Source organism: Hyperoodon ampullatus, assembly GCF_949752795.1.
Source record: "Hyperoodon ampullatus genome assembly, chromosome: 1".
In the NCBI taxonomy this organism is placed as follows: Eukaryota; Metazoa; Chordata; class Mammalia; order Artiodactyla; family Ziphiidae; genus Hyperoodon; species Hyperoodon ampullatus.
Genome location: NC_136914.1, coordinates 57064306 through 57081374, shown reverse-complemented (window position 1 = coordinate 57081374; position 17069 = coordinate 57064306). Strand labels below are relative to the sequence as shown.

The window sequence follows — 17069 nt, the reverse complement described above, 5'->3', positions numbered from 1 at the left end:
TAGGATTGTCATGGCTGCCCTGCACACTCTTCATAATCCACAAGAATATTTTAGGAGACCACTAAGAAACAAGTTCTTTGTCATTCACTAAAATAGCATTCTTCATGATGAACTCTCTTCATGTTAATATTGTTATATTCTGGAATTCTAATATTAAAATATATTCATTTTTATAAGTGGGAAGATCAGAAAACTGTGCCTTGAACTAGTTACTGAATTCACTTCAACTGTTTTGCCTCAGCTTAATGTAAGTTGCATTCTTGAGAATTTAATAAGAAATTGCCTTAAGCACCAAACAAACAGTGAAATCCTTTGGGAATAATGGTAGTCTCATAAAGAGAGGAATTTTTTAAGGGAAAAACATATTTAAAGAAATAAAAAGTTAATGATATTGAGCAGCTACCAGAGCAACAGTGCTTATTGCTGTATCAGATGAACTGACCACTTTACTAATATTTTTCACTTTCTAAAAGAATTGTTTGATAGAATACAGAAGACCCTATTTATAACCTAATTCTCACTCACTTTAATATCAGTCATGTCATAACCAGTAAGTGGTGAAAATTTAAACTGCACAGGCAAATATACCTCTTCTACATTTTTTCACATATTCCTGAGGTTAGAACTTCAGTATAGCCTTTTTGACACACACACACTGGATTTGCATGGGACATGTTAAAACAAAGCAAAATAAAAACATCTGACAATCCATTACACTTATTTCCTTATTATTTAACAAAATTCATATGTCCTGAATTTACCATGGAATGGCTAAATTGAATACTTTTGATTGGAGGATTAAATTTAGAAGATTGTGGAAGGGGAAAATTTTAAAAAATCTTCTTTAGTATTTATACATGGAAAAAAATGGAGTAGCTAACTATCTGAGGAAAATAATAGACTCAGAAACTATCAGAGTTCTAGACTTCTAGAAGGTAATACTCATAAACATCAAAAATACCTCCCAAATTTCATTAGGAGTGGGGAGTGGAGCCTGCAGGACAGGTGTGAGTTGTGTGACTGGCAAACTTGAGAATCCAGGGTCTCAAATGGCATTTACTTTGAGGATTTTTCTGATTTTCTTCCAGCAAAATTAATTATTCTTTCTCCATCAATCCTATAGCATCATGCGTATACTTCATTTTTAGAAATATCACACTGAATTGCAATTATTTATTCACTTTTAAGCATTTGATCACTTTATCACCTATCTTAGTCCTTGGCATGTTATAGTAAAAACTGAATAAATACTTATTTGATTGAATTGAATTAAAAATGCCAAAGTAATTGATATAATATAAAGGATAATCCCTATAGAAAAGAACAGGCACTCAGAATAAATACCTGTGAATGAAAATTTATAACTATCAAGTGACCACAGAGATAGCTGCAAGTTAATAGTCCAAATGATAAGCAAAATTTGATAAAGAATGTTTCTCAACCTCATTTGTGCTTTTAAAATATAACAGCTTTATTGACAGTTGTCTGTACTTTTTAAAAAAAATGTTGGGGTAGGAGTTTATTAATTAATTAATTTATTTTTGCTATGTTGGGTCTTCGTTTCTGTGCGAGGGCTTTCTCTAGTTGTGGCAAGCGGGGGCCACTCTTCATCGCTGTGCGCAGGCCTCTCACTATCGTGGCCTCTCTTGTTGCGGAGCACAGGCTCCAGACGCACAGGCTCAGTAGTTGTGGCTCACGGGCCCAGTTGCCCCGCGGCATGTGGGATCCTCCCAGACCAGGGCTCGAACCCGTGTCCCCTGCATTAGCAGGCAGATTCTCAACCACTGCGCCACCAGGGAAGCCCTGTCTGTACTTTTAAGGCAGAAATAATTCTGCTTATTTTGTTAAATTTTGATGTGTTCATGAAATATTTTACTGTAGTGAAAATTAATATTGAGTAAATGTGAATTCTATTAGTGGGTCTGTTTTCTGTTACCAAAGTGATTTTGATCATGACTTTTAATCATATTCTACTTTAGTTTATTTGTGAAATGTAGCAATCAAAAGTAAAAGTTGTGTTTACTTTTTGGAATAAAAATTATGGTTAATATTTACCAAGGTTAACATAAAGACTGAAGAGGTTGTAAAAAGAAAATGTCAGTCAATTTGTAGGCCATTTTTTCACCCGATGCCGAACAGTAATTTGACTGAGGATGTTATAATTATTAGCTTCTAAGAAATTATTTGATTTAATTCACATAATTATTTTAAATTAATAAAGTTGTCTGAATCAGTCTTCAAAATGCTTTATGAACATTTTAATGAAACAGATATAACATTTTCCACAAAGGATTAATACTATTTAACACCTCCCCGCCCCAAAGAAAAATAAAACACAATGAAGAAATAGCAATATAAAGAGAAATAGAGTTGAGGAAAAGTTGGGAAATATTTATGTCCATCTAGAAAGGCCACAAGTTTGCTGTGGCCAGAGTAAAATTTGGGTCTGAACTTTTAGGCAATCAGGACAAAAATTGAGTTTGGTGTTTCTATGCCAGACAAGCACGACTCTAACAAATACTATTGAAGTAACAAATGTACATAAATAAAAACACAGTGTTCTTTCTTCACTTCCCTCTCTTCATTTTAGCCATCTGAATACTGTTAGTCTTACATTCTATATTTCTATCTCAGTTCTCACTTTTGCGCAGAATTATCCCCAACAACTCTGCTAACTTTGATTTCATCTTCTGATTGCCGTCTGCACTTACATGTATTCAATTTAGCTTGATTTTTTTTTCTTAATATGAATGCCTTTTCTCTTTGCTGAGACTATAAGTCCCTTGAGAACAAGGACTATATCATATACTTTTTTATATCTCTCGAAGATTCTTGCTTTCCACTTGACATATATTGGTTACCTAATAAACACATCCATTATATTGATGTCTTCAGTTGTAGCCTTAAGTGAATAGACTTTTAAGTATTTGGCTTATGAAGCGGACTTTAAATGGGCAGTTGGTAGGGGTCAGTTTGTCTGTATATCTATCATCTGAATTTTAATTCTTGTTCCACAATTTAGAAGCTGTATGTTATCAATACATAGTCACTTTGAGCATCATTTTCCTTATCTTCTTAAGGGATAACAATAGTACTTACTTCATAGGGTTATTATTAATCCTGTTAACCATATTAATGAGTATTAAATGAATTAATACAAGTAAAATGTTTAGAAAAGTAAACATTAAGTGTTAATTATTATCATTTTGTTTTAAAGCACTTAGTACTAAGTCATTATTTCTGGAAATAATTAAATTCTGGTGGCAATTATAGAGCACAGTCAATTGTCTGCCCTCAGAAAGTGAAACTATATGACAATAAAACCATGTCATCATTATAGAGAATTATGTTCATATTCACAGTAGCTTGAAGTCATATACTTATCTGAAATCTCTATTTGATTATTAAATTTAAAAGAAGTGACCCCAAACTACATGTTTTATATTACTTAAAGTATTTATCTGTTAAAAGACACTTCTTCCTATCCCTTTATGGTAGTACCAAGGTGTCATATTAGTTCACACATTTTTGTTCCATAACTGGAATCAAATGCAAGGAAAACATTAATAAGGGCTACTACCCCAGCCTTATGTTATTCTTTCAGAAAATGATGAAGTACGACAAGGGTTCATTGTGAAATAGCCATATCTAAAATCCAACAATGGTTCAAGAAACTCAAGTTTGAAGTTTGTTAAGGAGGAACTGGCAAAGAGTGTTGAACGATGTCCAGTACACTGATCTTAAGATTTCATCAAATCCAAAGGTGATAAATTGTCCACCTCACAAAGATCTCAGGTTTTTCTCCAGATAGCTGAAGTTCAGAGATATTCAGTGTCTTTCCTTAGACCTCTTTGTTATAAGTGTAGTCAGAGTAGAGCTGGCATGGGTCTCTAGGCTCTTGTCTCAAGGCAATAATTTCCTTATTTTATAAGTATAAAATAACACCCATAGATAATGAATATTACAAGTGTCTTGGTCAAGAACTGCTAGAGAGGACTTTAGAAACCATATATCCAGCTTCCCACTGCGGTGGACATGCTATTCCAGTAATTGCGTTATAGTAGAGCAGAACGAATAGGGTTGATCCAATCTTTCACCATGTTTTCATCAGACTGTTTAGGGCATTGTCTTTATGTATCTGTAATTGAAAGCAAATATATCATTGATGTAAAACAGTAAGCACAGATGGAGTATATTTAAAACACAGTTCATTTCTCAACATAAGAATCTGACTAGGTATATATGAATTAATGTAATTACTCATGGTTGAAAGCAGCAATTTGGGGCTTATATTTGGGCTATTTCAAAATGGATCTTGAAAAGAGTTTGAATATTTTATTCTGACTTTTCAGTTTTTCTCAGGAGAAATAATAGTGACAGTTAAAGTATTTTTTATCCTTAGTATTCTCTCTTTCGGTAGAATGAATTCTGTCTATCTATTTAATATGTATTGCCATCACAAATATCTGTTTGTTTTTATGTCCCTAATGTCAGTATTGGTTTTTACTGATGACATTAGATGACATAAATGTTATTGTAAATTTTAATTATTAGTCTTAAATTTTAAAATTACTTGCAGGTTATCTAATGAGAATAAATCACATTTCTTTTACCTACCTCTTGGTATGTGTAGTTTTTTTGTCTTCTTCATTGTCCTTTACCACATCTTCAACCCAGATACAAGGAGCATCTTTGTTGTTCCAAATCAGAATTACTTTAGATATTTCAGTTATAATTTCTGTATGGTGGTCGTGGTACCAGTATGAACAGATGTAATGATATTAGATTCAGGATGCTAGAGCTTCTTTCTTTGCTGGATTTATTAAATGTTTTAAATTTATAGCATATAGTTTTATCACAGTTGTAGTAGTGGCAATTTTTAGTAGAATTGTGACTTACAGAGTATTTTACTGGCTCTTGAATCCCATGTGGATTATTAAAAAATGTTTTTTACATGGATGTTACATATTCAGATAGTGTGATGGAGTAAAATGATAATGTAACTTCTCGATTATATTACCTTGGGCTTGTGCAAGTTCAAGGAGAAATAGGAGAGGTTGTTAGTCCAGTGGTTTAATAAAATGCTCCTGGAGACACTAATGGAATCAAGGCACTATTTAATAATCATTTGTTAATAGCTAAAACTAAGGGAGATTTATTTGAAGATGTGAATTTAAAAATAAATGTAAAAAATTTTACTTGGCCACCTGCACATAATGATGAAAACATTTGTATTACCTTCACAAGGAAAATTATATTTATTTTTAATTTAAGCTATATATTATTGAATATGTCCTGAGTAACAGGACAAGCAGAATGTACATTGTTATAGAGGTTATCTTCCTGCCTCCTTTATGTAACGTGCTCCCAGATCCCATATCATTTGTGTAAGTAATGATACTTCTACAAAAAATATGGATATCTACTTATCATATTTTTGTCATAAGTTTATAATATGCTAGGAAAATTGGAAATGAAAATACAGTATGAGTATTTGGGAGTATTTATTTGTTTGTTGGTTTGTTTATTTATTTATTTATTTTTGCGGTACGCGGGCCTCTCACTGTTGTGGCCTCTCCCGTCGCGGAGCACAGGCTCTGGACGCGCAAGCTCAGCGGCCATGGCTCACGGGCCCAGCCGCTCCGCGGCATGTGGGATCTTCCCGGACCGGGGCACGAACCCGTGTCCCTTGCATCGGCAGGCGGACTCTCAACCACTGCGCCACCAGGGAAGCCCTGGGAGTATATGTTTTTGAAGGATTTTTTTCTTTCAAATGTTCATGCTTTTTAGGAAACAATGTATAAAACTTCAAGAAAATAATAGATATTTCTTTCCATTAAGTTGTGGACTTGGGATATTGAAGGAAATCTCTACACAGTGTGAAATAGCTTATGCAATTTTTCTGTTTAGGAATAGGAAAGTACATTCTTTTCCTCCTGTCTCCACACCCCTCATTAAAATATATGAGCCTAATTATATTGATTGTGGTCTTTGTTAACATTTGAAAATGTGTTAGTGGGTGGTAGGAGCACATCCTTAGTGTCAGGAGCACTGGATTTGAATCCCCAACTCTACTATATAAGCCTTAGCAAATTATTCAGCTGCCATGATTCTTATTTTCCTTTTTTTAAAATGATGGTTATACCTGTTTCCTAAGATGGTTTGAGAATGAAATGAGGACAACACAATGCCTATTACATCATAAATTAGTCCTTCCTCTCTCCCCAACTCCAGCTTTTCAACAGTTATATTATTATCCATGAAAGCAAGTAATAAATTAAGTGAATAATCCAGCTGATTTAAGATAGTTTTCAGAGATTTCTGTTGAAAGAGCTAGTGGGGAACAAAATCTATAAATAACACAGTTTGTCAGAAAAAACCTGACCATTTTATATATAGTTGTCCTCTGTTGCACATTCTTCTAATCAAGAAAAATATTCATCCAGGCTTAGCAAACGAGATTCACATTGGAATAGGAAAGCACAAGGAGAATTTTAGACTAGAATAAAAAGCAATTGAATGACTTGGCAAAAGTAAATTCATCTGAATAATATTTTTCAAAATTTAGCATGCCTTAGAGACTAGCTTCAGAGATTCTGACTCAGTAAATCTAGTATGGATCCAAGGGATTTGGGCTCATTTTGATTTCTTAATAGTAGCTTTGACTCTGTGATAGGTGACAACAGTTTAAACCAATAACTAGAAAAAATATAACTTGTCAACTTTATCCATTCATATTATTTTAATAGTATTTTTATATTAGTCCAGATAAATTCCCTAACTGAAACTGACTGGAAAATGATCACTCTAGTGTCTATAGACCTGCTTGAAACTAGAGAGTCCTTTCTTTTATACAGTCTGAGGTAAAGACTGCACCATAGAACCTTTAAGGCCGTGTGCTGCATTATGCAACACAAGATACGTGTAAATCAGTTTACAAAAGATAAATTAGTGAGTGGTGTTTCAGATTAGAAAACAAGAAGGATTTACTTCAAGGATCATTTATCATATAGTCCCTTAATGTATTTGAAATATTATTTGATTTATACAAAATAAAATTTCACTTAATTTTTGGGGAAGATATATATCATATAAAAGAAAATCTATAAATAGATGGGAGAAAGGAGGAAGAAATTCAAGAGTTCTCTAGGTCCTAGATGGCTGAGGCACTCTTTTGCTTTAAGGGCACTGTCTTTAATAGAAAGGTAAATAATCAACTGTGGACTTTTTTAAACATCAATTTTACCCTAACTTAAAAATGTTACATATAAGCCTCTTATCTCATAATAAAATCATTATGTAAGCCATGAGAGACCTTTACAAATAACCCATCACCGTTTTGGTATATATTTTTTAAATTTTCAAATATTTCTTCCCCATTACAGTTGATACTAAAATGAAGCACAGTTTCTGATTGTCAGTCTTCTCCACCCTTGTGGGTATGTCAGAGTTTTGAAAGCCTTGACCCTGGATCCTCTGCCTTTAGTACCTCTCTAGTTAGGGACAGCTGTGGTGAGTTGAGAAGGTAATAAAAGTAGTTGGAGGCTCTTACTTACTGCGAGACTAACATATCTGTATTTCTTACTGTATAATCAACCCATCTGGACCTCGGGACTTTTTATGTGTTAGGAGGTGGTTATACCATTACCCTGACTGATAAACTGTTAAGAGCTACACCACTGTAAGATGTTATTATGTCTACTCTAGAGATTTCTTATCCTTTTTCCTGAGGCTGAATGTCTGCTGGTTCTGTTACTTTTTCCTTCATTGGCTACCATCTACCCAGCAGAAAATCTACATCTGATTTTCTTTCTTCCAGCTTACTAATCATTCACATCAGGTACCTGTTTTCATGCTTTCAGTTTCTTTACTTTTTTATTTTTTTTTATTTTTTATTTTTTTGCGGTACGCGGGCCTCTCACTGCTGTGGCCTCTCCCGTTGCGGGGCACAGGCTGTGGACGCGCAGGCTCAGCGGCCATGGCTCACGGGCCCAGCTGCTCCACGGCCGGCATGTGGGATCTTCCCTGACCGGGGCACGAACCCGTGTCCCCTGCATCAGCAGGCGGACTGTCAACCACTGCGCCACCAGGGAAGCCCTTTACTTATTTTTAATGTTGAGTTTGAGAGATGATATCGGTCTTCCAGTCAGGAGCAGAGAAAAACATATATTCTTAATCTCATATACAGTGGTTTTATTTTAGAAAATATTTTTGCAAAAAAGATTCTATTTCTAAGCAGTTTGTGGAGTCATACTGATCTGATTTCAAGTCAGGTTTATGTCATTTGTCTTGAATGTTAAATTTGGGCAAGTTTTCTTTCCTTCTAAAAATATAATTTATATAAAAATCTGTCTGATTTTGTGGTTTTGGGAGTAGGGATAGAGACTTGATAAAATGAGCTGATCAAAAATATTATTTGCTTATTAGTATATGTTTTTTCATCTATACATCAGTTTGGATGAATTACATTTCATTTTTATTGGAAGGAGAATAGAGAAAGTTATTCTCTATTAAGATAGTTGTAAGAATTCATGGTTCAATAAGTACTTTTGCCGAAACAAAAAAGGAAAAAAAGAAAATTACAAAGGTTTTTCCAATTAGCTCTGAATTAAATGTGTGTTCAGTTGAACATGTGTTAAACATATGTTCAACCTGGCACTATGAATCTGTTTTATAACTCTATGCATAATCTCGATTTTGATGATTTTTGGTTTTTTGTGTGTGTTTTTGGGGTTTTTTTTATGCTTCTCAATTTTATTCTGGACCTTGGGACCTATATACATCCACTTCTTGGAAGCAACCATTCTACACATTTACAAATGATATGATTTGTTAAGAAATTTATGACTTGTTATACTTTTTGAATAAAGAGTTTTAATGTGAGAGCCCAGAGTAGCACACAGAAAGAGTCCATTTAGCCCGTATATTATACAGATAGAGGAACTGAGTTAAATTAGGGATTACTAAACAACATGTCAAACATTTTTTCATTCTATTTACTATCTGGAAATTCTCTGGCCCTGATCAGAGAGGGAAGGCTTTTAGTATAGTGGAAAGACTAATAGGGTCTGAATTTTGAGAGTAGTTCAACTCCACCAATTATTAGCCCTGTGTTCTTGGGCAAGTCTCAACTTCTTTGATATTACTGTGTCTTCATAGATTGGTTATGAAGGCAAAATGAGATAATTTATGTGGAATGTGGTTTGTAAACTTCAAAACACTGCATACATGTGTTTGCTGTAGCTACCACTGTTATTGTAACCATGTTGGGCTGAACTGCATTTTTCAACTCCAAACATAGAAACATTTCAGTTGTTTAAAGAGGTGAGAAGTAGACAGGAAGGAAGACATGGGGTGGTTAGAAAGAGGAAATGGGAAATTACTGAATTCTGAAAAAGACAGGTTAGAAATAGGGATTTTAGACACAAATATATAAATTGCAAATGTATGGTAAAGATTCCAGACACAATCTCCTGTAGCAGGTTTTCATTTCCCCAAAGCCCTCACAACCCGGGACATGGCAGAATAAAAATTAAGCAAACAAGTAACCCTGCATCTTTTTTTTTTTCCTGCTAAAGATCCTTTGGGTTTAATATCAAATATGACAAATACCAAAATTCTTAGTTTATTTGGCTCTTAATGTACGTAATAAGTCCTCCGATGCACAGAGCTAAGACCTCCCATGCACCTCGTTTCAAGGTGACTGATTCTCTTTATAGTTGTTCACTTCAGATGAACTTAAAATGTTTAAGAAAGAAAGCAGTTTGCTTCAGGAAATAAAGGGCATATATTTGTGAGGCTCCCTGGAACCTTTAACATTTCTAAAAATCATTTGTCAGTTTGAAAATGTCTGGAAAGAGAAGATATAAAATGCTTATTTACACAAATTAAAAGATATTTGAATCTTTGCAAGGACAACTTCTATGAGAAAAAATTGCAAGTGACATTTTGGTTTACATAATAAATAAAATTTTGCATCAGATTTCAGATCCATACATAATAGATTTATAATTATCCCTCTATAGATTTGCTAACTGCAAAGCAAAATATCAGTGTAGAGGCTTAAGAATACTCTGACAGTAATACAGTGCAAGGAAATTAGAAATTGGAAAAAAGAGATTAAAATTAAACTAAAAATGACAATTTTCTGAATAGCAAATAATTTATGCAAAATATGTTACAAAATCTGGAATACTAGATAGTTGATACAAGTACTGTGACATTTAGTTTCATTTAAATTAGTAAGGGTTTGCTCTTCCAACATTTTGTTTTTTTCCCTTCTGACAGTATATTTTCAACAAAAATTTGCTCTTGATTTTTTAAATTCATTCTCTTTGAACCTGCTCTTAAATTTGCCATGATAAACCTGCATAAAACTACACTTTTGAATTTCTTTGGAAGAAATAAAAACGTTGGAAGTTTGACATTGGTTTTCACAAATTCTTTTCTTCATTGTTTTTGACCGTGTTTGATCCCTATTAGATTGACATACACTCAACCTATTTTTGATGTCATGAATTAAAAATGACAACATAAAAAAAGCACTTCTAGTGTAACAGCAATTGAAACTTGCAGTTTTATATTTAAAAAAACCCACAAAAGAATGTGTGAATACCATAGATAAAATAACAATATTTTCAAACAGTAACGTGTGTCAAGCAAACAACAGAAACAAGTTGATTATTTCAGCCTCTGAAAAGTCAGGTTTTCATAATTTGATTGAATTAACTTTATAATACAATGGATAATCAATACATGATCTAGGGTGGTTTCAAATTACTCTGGATTATTTTTCAGATAATTTGGAGGTGAATCTCATTATGAATAGCAATATAAACAATTTAGAACATATTAAGGATGTTTACAGTCTACTTGCGTGATAAAGTTCCACCATGGCTCATATCTGTATTGAATCAGCTGTAGATGTTTAGAGTTCTCTCCCAGGAGAAAATTGATGTAGCACACAAAGTGAAAATTTTCATATATTTCATTTGAGATGTTCCTAAAATATAGCCTCACCATTCTAAATGGGAAATTGTCTTAAAACCAGGCACATTTTGCACTGATGGTTATTTTTAGGTAAACCACTTTGGGTTAATTAAGAGAAAAATTACTACTGTACAATTATTATGCTTTATTCTCCCACCTTGGCCTGAAGTAATGAGATGTAACAGAGTTTTTCTTTGTCACTGGCAGCTGCACCTTTTAAGTATATCAAACTCTGTTGCTGTGGTTACGGCCTTTGTTTCCAGTGATGTTTTGTCCATGCTTCCCCCCACCCTTAACAATGGGTTACTCAAAAGAATGAAATAATGAGTCATTCATTCAGAAATACGTTGTTAAAATATCCCTCTTTATCATTACATTTCACTGCTTAGAAACTAGGCTGTAATTCAAGGCAACAGTTAAGTCTGAGAAGTGTTAAAAAATCTTTGATTTTTTTCATTTATAAGAAAGACCTGTCTATGTAATTGAAGAACTTCTTATAAGTCTCAACAAACTCTTTTTGGTTAATGTATTATTTCTGGACCAAGTAGATAAAATTCTACGCAGTAAGCATGATAAAAATCGTGCATGTTTTGCACAGCACAGAATTTGAGAGTCAAGGTTTCTGGGCACAAAAGCAGTAACAAAACAGTCCCTACAAAACTGAGTAATTCTGAATAACACAAGAAATAATTTTTGTTAATTTACAATTTTAGAAACTGAAATACATAAAGTTTGTAAAGTAAAATGTAATTAAATTATGGTACTGTACATACGAGTTGTTTCTATAATTGAAACTTTACAATATGAAAAATACATTAGCTCTGTACAGTTTTTACAGGTAGGTAGGATAAGTTTTGAGAAAAAAAGATTTTTTTTTTCAGGGTCATACTCTAAGTCAAAAAAATACTGCACAACTTAGCTAATTATAAAGTGTAGAGTTGAAACAATTCATGTCTTCTTTACCTCATGAATCAATCTTGGATTTTTGTTTAATTTAACAGGGGATTGTTTTCTTTCGTTTTTAGAGTCCACAATGAACAAATCTTCCTCATTTTGTCCTTGAGGTTACAAAGTTTGATGGCAACCCTTGGTTACCAATTAGCTCAATTAAGCCAGCTGCTGTTTATGGTCACTGATTCGGCCAGCTGTTGTGATTGTGCTCAGGTCCAGCTCAGTCTCTAGGTGTGTTTCCATCGTATCTTCCTGTGCATTCGTTTCAAAGGATTTATGAGAGAGAAGTTCATGATGCACCCCACAGTAACTTATTGTGGGCTGGTCGTATGCCAGAAAAGTTGACACATTCATTGATAAAGGTATCTGGGGAAAAATGACACAAGAAAAGTCAGTTATAAAAAGACAACTTTGGGGGCAAGATTTGGGGAATGTGAAGTGCTGACCTGACTAACTTCCATGGGTACATCTGTGACTGAAGAGTCCCCCACTATCTCACTAATGTCCCTCATTCTCATACTAGCACGCAGAATGCAACAGTTCTAAAGCCTGAGATGGAGCTGCTCAATTCTTAACTAGAACCTTCAGATAAATAGGAACCTAAGCGATTCTGAAAATGCTGAAAGTTTTGTTAAAAAAGTCAGAAGAATGCTTTTCCTCAGTGAGGTAAATTTGTAGTTTTAGAACTAAGAAAAATATTATTTGGTTACTTATGGTATTGGAATACAATTGAACAGTGGTTCTCAAACTTTATCATGCATAAAAATCACCTCCCCCTTCTTCAGCTCCAACATCCACTTCCCTGATTATTTTTAACTTAGTAGGTCTGAGGTGGGACCTGTAATTTGCATTTCTTATAGTTCCCATATGATACTGGTGCTATTAATCCACACACCACACTTTGAGAACCACTGAAGAAGAGGATTGTCTAGGTAAGTCATTCTGGCTCTTCTTACCCAAAAACTTCTTTTTTTTTTCTTTTTTTTCCACATTTTAAAGTGTTTTTACCTATATGATCTGGATACTATAACTTAATATTATTTCAGAAAAGCTATAACATTGTAACATGCTATGAAATAAAGAGTAGGGTTATCTTTATGATGGTCTTTTTTTTTTTTTTTTTTTTTTTTTTTTGCGGTATGCGGGCTTCTCACTCTTATGGTCTCTCCCGTTGCGGAGCACAGGCTCCGGACGCGCAGACTCAGCGGCCATGGCTCACGGGCCCAGCCACTCCGCGGCACGTGGGATCTTCCCAGACAGGGGCACGAACCCGTGTCCCCTGCATCGGCAGGCGGACTCTCAACCACTGCGCCACGAGGGAAGCCCCATGATGGTCTTTTTAAAAAAGCACCTTTTCTTCACTCCCATACGTGCTCTTTTGGACAGTAGCAATGATGGTGCCTGACTGTGCCATGATTGCCGAAATAGTCCTATACTCCTGTGGCTTTGTCACAGCTTGGCCACTGTCAGTAAAGATTGTGGCTACATATCCCCTGTCAATACCTTCTTAATATTTATTTTGCCATGAGCATTCTTTGAAACATTAATGTCTGTAGCTTGATCCATATATCTAAACTAAGGTTTAGAGAACTCCCAGGATGAAACTCTGGCTTCTATGAAAGTCTAAAAGCAACAAAGGATGATGCTAGTTTGAAGGAATCAGTGATATATATGTGGAAGGGACGCTTGCTAATTGCAGCTTAATGAAAGGAAGCAAGTTCTAAAAATAGGAAAAAGCAAGAGTGACCATTGTGAACAGAAGGGAAACGTGTTACAGACAAAAGGTAGTTTGAAATGTAATCAGATGTCAAAGTCTAGAGATTATTCCCATTTTTTTCAATAAGATTAAAAAAATTGTTCTAAAAAGTAGGCAGTTTTGAGGAAACTTCAGCCTTGATCTCTGTTTAATATCCTAATTACTAATTCATGTTGTTGAATTACCTTGGATAAAAACTTCCACCATTCTTATTTGGTGGTAGATAAAATATATTTCTCTTTGGTCACCTCAGACTAAATTCCTCTGATGTCAGCTAAGATTGGAGCCCAAAGCTAAGAAAAATAGAATGCCTAGATTTTATTAACTCCTTCTTTACTTTCTTAGTCCTTTTCTCCATACATAAGAATCCTTTTTGCCTCTTGTCTTTCCATCCCTATCTTTCTACCCTTATTTAGTTTTCCTTTAGTAAAAATTAGTTGAGCTGTTATTTCCTTGTTTTCTCTTGTATTCACTTCTTTTGAGATTATAATTTCTTTTTAATGTGAACATTTCAATGTATCAAACGTGTAATGCTTAGTTCTTGGAGACAGAAATGTAATCCCCTTCATCAAATTACATTCCTGAGAACTCTTCCTATTTATGTGAATTTTTAAAACTTTGAAGCATGCTACCTGATGTGTGAATGAAAGACATCATACACTTTAAAAAATGGTCAAGGTGATTGAAAGATCATAAAGAAAATAATATGCTTCCAAAGATGCTCATTTAAAATAAGGAAGAACTATTGTTACAGATGAAATAGCTCAGATAACTAAAATACAATATATTATTATGCAAAAGTAATTGTGCAGCATGAATAGATTTGAGTTATAGGAGAGAATGAAAAAAGAACTGTTATTGGGTATGTGAGTTTAACATTAGCCTCTGGGAAATCAATGTTCTGTAATGTGTTATGGGTCATATATCTATAGGATTTTATATACTTGTTCTTATTTGTCATGGAAACTTATGCTTTATATATGCTACATCATTCCTGGCTTACTTGGAATTTACTGAGAATAATTCATAATTTTTATGGTGATGATTTATGAAAAATAATAAACCATGATACATTTATTCTGTGTGTGTGTGTGTGTGTGTGTGAGTGAGTGTACACAATTTCCTGCTTGATTTATTATCTAGAGACTGCTGGTATCCAGAGTGCAAGTCCTAATTTGAACTATATCAGTTAGGTAGTTAGCGCTCATTATTTATTAAAAAATCCCACATATTTTCTTTATAGAGTTTCTTATTTGGGGATATGTTTTATTTTAAAACTCCTAACCCCTTGGTTATACTTTTTTCATGTCAAGTCATATTTTTCACATTTTAATCTTTCTGAAATTGGGATGGTACTTATAATTAGTGTGGATGTTTAACATATATTTTCTTCCCTGCAATTGAAAGTGATTCTTAAAGTTGATGATATCTTAATATCAAGAAAATAACATACTAAGTTGTATTTGTAAGTAGAATTTAACAGCTAAATGTATCTGAATACAACATCACAGTAGATTTTCCCAGGTTGACTTAAATGATTTTGAAAATCTGAAAGTTAGCATTAGTTATATTCACAGGAATATATACATGCATTGACATACACATATACACAATATAGAAAGACATACATAAATACACATATATGTAATATACATATATATATAATCTTGTGGCCAGTTACTTATGATTTCAAAATTATTTAAATCTGGTATGGAAAGTGCAAATTTTGGTGATATATTAGTTTTGGACAACTATTTCATATTTGTTGTATAAAATATATACATAGATGTATACTGTATATATAGAAATATTATTTACACACACACATGCACACATAGTGGCTGGGTAGTGATGGAGAGGCTATCCACTGGCATTAAGCAAATATCTTGAGGCTCAGATACAATCCATGTAAATCCATTCTTGTCACCCAGTCAGTAAATATAGAAGCCCTTTCTCCTTCCTCACATAATCGTCAGTCATGTGACCTTGTGCCCTATGCTTTCTTTTCCCTTTCCAATCTGACCTGGGTATTCTCTATTCATCTTCTCTGTCTCTATCCCTTTCTCCATTTTTACCTGATTTATATTAATGTGCTGAAGCAGGAGAGGCACACAGCCATGCTCTCCCCTATGGATAGAGTATTCAACAGGACAGTCCCAGTTTATGCTTATTGTCCCATTTTGGAAAATAAATCACTTTACTCAACCTACCTGAAGATGACCCAAATATGTTTTGTTTGTTTGTTTGGTTGTTTTGCGGTACTCGGGCCTCTCACTGTTGTGGCCTCTCCCGTCGCGGAGCACAGGCTCCGGACGCGCAGGCTCAGCGGCCATGGCTCATGGGCCCAGCCGCTCTGTGGCATGTGGGATCTTCCCGGACCGGGGCACGAACCTGTGTCCCCTGCATCGGCAGGCAGACTCTCAACCACTGCACCACCAGGGAAGCCCCCAAATATGTTATTTTATAAAATGAAAATGAACAGCAAGGGCAGTAGGAAATATAAATCTAATAAGCCTCTGCTTCCCCAGACCTTTTGTTACAGGGCTTTATTTAAAGTGTCCATAGAGTTTTCTTGTCCTATCTTTCTGAGAGAACAGTTTCTTTCAGTGAATTTTAACCTGATAAACTCCTATTTATAATTATTTACAGTTTCCTTCGATACTTTAGGTCAGTATTTTTTAGGTGAGTTAATTATTCTTAAGGCATAACTTATAGAGATCCAAGAATATGAAAACTTAACTCCCCAGAAAGCAATATGATCTAGAGTCTGAACTAAGAAATCATTATATGCTATTCTAATGATGAGAGGTAGAAGCTGACATTATTTAGGAAATTCCCCTCAGGAAAAATTTCTACTCTGCTAAACTAGTTACTGTCTTGACATCAATGATATTTGCCTAAGCAGTAATTTTCCAATGTCTGTCTCAACATCACATATATGTACCTTTCACATACGCAAATTTTGTAATGTTAGATGAATAAAAATAACTCATTATTAAGTCTTTTTTCCCATTCATTTAAAATGTTCAAGCTTGTGACTTTAAGGGGAAAGAATAACTTTTTAAAGTTTCCAATTTGTGATTAAGTAAAAATGGTCATTTTAATCTTATATTCACTGCAAGATAATATGTATATTTGTACACATATATATGTGTATATATGAATATGCATGTGTATTGCTCATATTCTAGTTAGTTGGTTACAGGCCATTTAAACATCTTTTCCGTAGGATAGCAAGGATTATTTTAAGTACAGTAAGTACTCTGAAGAACAGAAAATGACAGTCCGCTTTTGAGAGGGAATAATAAAAAGGTTGTTTTTCCCTCTCTAGAATTGCAAAACATAGGAAATATTTGCTTGTTGAATGTTATTT

The 17069-nt window shown here is 34.1% G+C and overlaps 2 protein-coding genes across 2 annotated transcripts in view; one reads left to right on the top strand and one right to left on the bottom strand.

Annotated features, from left to right (window-relative positions):
- The window catches only part of CTNNA3 (catenin alpha 3), a gene marked incomplete at both ends in the record, with an annotated part of 1638358 nt that overhangs the window by 515008 nt on the left and 1106281 nt on the right, over positions 1-17069 (top strand).
- Positions 12097-17069, bottom strand: part of LRRTM3 (leucine rich repeat transmembrane neuronal 3) — a gene marked incomplete at both ends in the record, with an annotated part of 184576 nt that continues 179603 nt past the window's right edge. The window contains one exon of the mRNA XM_079710613.1: positions 12097-12306. Coding sequence (XP_079566739.1) covers positions 12097-12306 — 210 coding nt within the window. The remainder of the gene's footprint in view (positions 12307-17069) is intronic.